Source organism: Alligator sinensis, unplaced genomic scaffold (assembly GCF_000455745.1).
Source record: "Alligator sinensis unplaced genomic scaffold, ASM45574v1 scaffold1667_1, whole genome shotgun sequence".
Taxonomy (NCBI): domain Eukaryota; kingdom Metazoa; phylum Chordata; order Crocodylia; family Alligatoridae; genus Alligator; species Alligator sinensis.
Genome location: NW_005842504.1, coordinates 435,581 through 437,067, shown reverse-complemented (window position 1 = coordinate 437,067; position 1,487 = coordinate 435,581). Strand labels below are relative to the sequence as shown.

The 1,487-nt window shown below is 70.5% G+C and overlaps 1 protein-coding gene across 1 annotated transcript in view; it reads right to left on the bottom strand.

Annotated features, from left to right (window-relative positions):
- Positions 1-802: 802 nt before the first annotated feature.
- Positions 803-1,487, bottom strand: part of BLVRB (biliverdin reductase B) — a 1,982-nt gene continuing 1,297 nt past the window's right edge. The window contains exons 3-5 of the mRNA XM_006031383.1: positions 1,386-1,475; positions 1,122-1,253; positions 803-1,047 (exon numbers count right to left, since the gene is read on the bottom strand). Coding sequence (XP_006031445.1) covers positions 884-1,047; positions 1,122-1,253; positions 1,386-1,475 — 386 coding nt within the window. The 3' untranslated portion in view covers positions 803-883. The remainder of the gene's footprint in view (positions 1,048-1,121; positions 1,254-1,385; positions 1,476-1,487) is intronic.

Below are 1,487 nucleotides of genomic sequence, written 5' to 3'. Positions count from 1 at the left end.
GGCTTTGCCCCTGCCCCTGCGCAGCCCTGACCCCCAGACCTCGTAGTGACAGCTCCCCGACCCCCTCGCCTCCACCCCATGGGCCCCGCTGCCCTCCTCCCCCCAGCCATTCCCCGGCCCCCCCCCCCCGATCCCCCATGACCTCTGCCCCCCCATGGTTGCCCCTGCATCACATGGTGCCCCCCATGACCCCCGCCTCCCATGGTGTCCCTGCCCTGCACGGTGCCCCCCGGGACCCCGATCCCCCATGACCTCTGACCCTCCACGCTGCCTCTGTCCCGCCTGGTACCACCCCATGGACTGTGCCTCCCATGGGGCAGCTCCCCCCCCACCCCTTCATGGTGCCCCCCCCCAGCGCTGCTCCCTGATTGGAGCTGGCGCTGCCATGGGGATAAAGCAGCCTGCAGATCCCAACATGTCCCACGTGGAGGGGGGGCAGAGTGGGGGGCTCAGCGCAGGGCATGCTGGGACATTTTGGCCACCTGCCAGGCCCCCTCCTCCCCTCACGGGGCCGGGGGGGCTCGGCTGCCTGGGTTCTCCGCAGCCCTTGCAGGGTGGGAATGGGAACCGGGACGCCTGGCAGGCTGCGGGGTCGGACTTGGACCTGGATGCCCGGGTTCTCCCCAGCCCAGTGGCGGAGTGCGGGCAGTGCCTCAGTTTCCCCAGATGGCAGGTGCATCACCCAGCTCCCTTCTTCAACCCCCCCGGGCTCCCTGCTGCACGTGGGCAGCTCCCCCAGGGACCCCAGGTGTCGGGGCCAGGCCGGGAGGGGGGGCGTCGGGCCAGGCAGCAGGAGAGCGGCTGGGAAAAAATCACTGCGGTTTAATCATCCGGGGAGCGTCAGGCGCCGGAGCAAGCAGGGTGGGCAGCCGGGGGGCCGGGCTCACTCCTTGGGGTAGTGGCGGGAGAGGTAGACGTTCTTGCCGTCGTACTGGGCCGTGCTCAGGCACTGCAGGAAGAAGTGGCCCAAGTCGTGCTTGGAGATGACGCGGGAGCCGCTCGCCGCGTTCACGGTCACCGTGTAGTCCCCGGTCAGCGGCTGGTCATCTGCGGGGGCAAGGGAGGGTCAGCAGGGGGGTCCCCAGCACTGTCCCCCTTCCCCCCCCAGCCCTGGCACACACCGGCGATGTGGGGCGGCATGACGGAGACGCAGTCCAGGCCCGAGTCCTGCAGGACGCGGTGCATGCGGATGTGGTCGTCGGTCACGGGCTGCAGCCTGGCCGGCACCTTGGCCGGGTCCCACATCAGGAAGGCTGCAGGCAAGGGGCCACCCGGGCCGTGAGCTGCGGGCACCCGGCTCCGAGCCCCCAGCCCTGCTGCACCCCTTGATCCCACCCCACCCCACCCCACCCCCTGGCATTAACCCCTGGCAGCCCAGCACTCACCCGACAGGCACACGACCACCTTGCGGATCCCGTGGGCCTTCATGGCGGTCACGATGTTCTTGGTGCCCTCGGACATCATGGTGGTGGGGCCTGGGGGGCAGG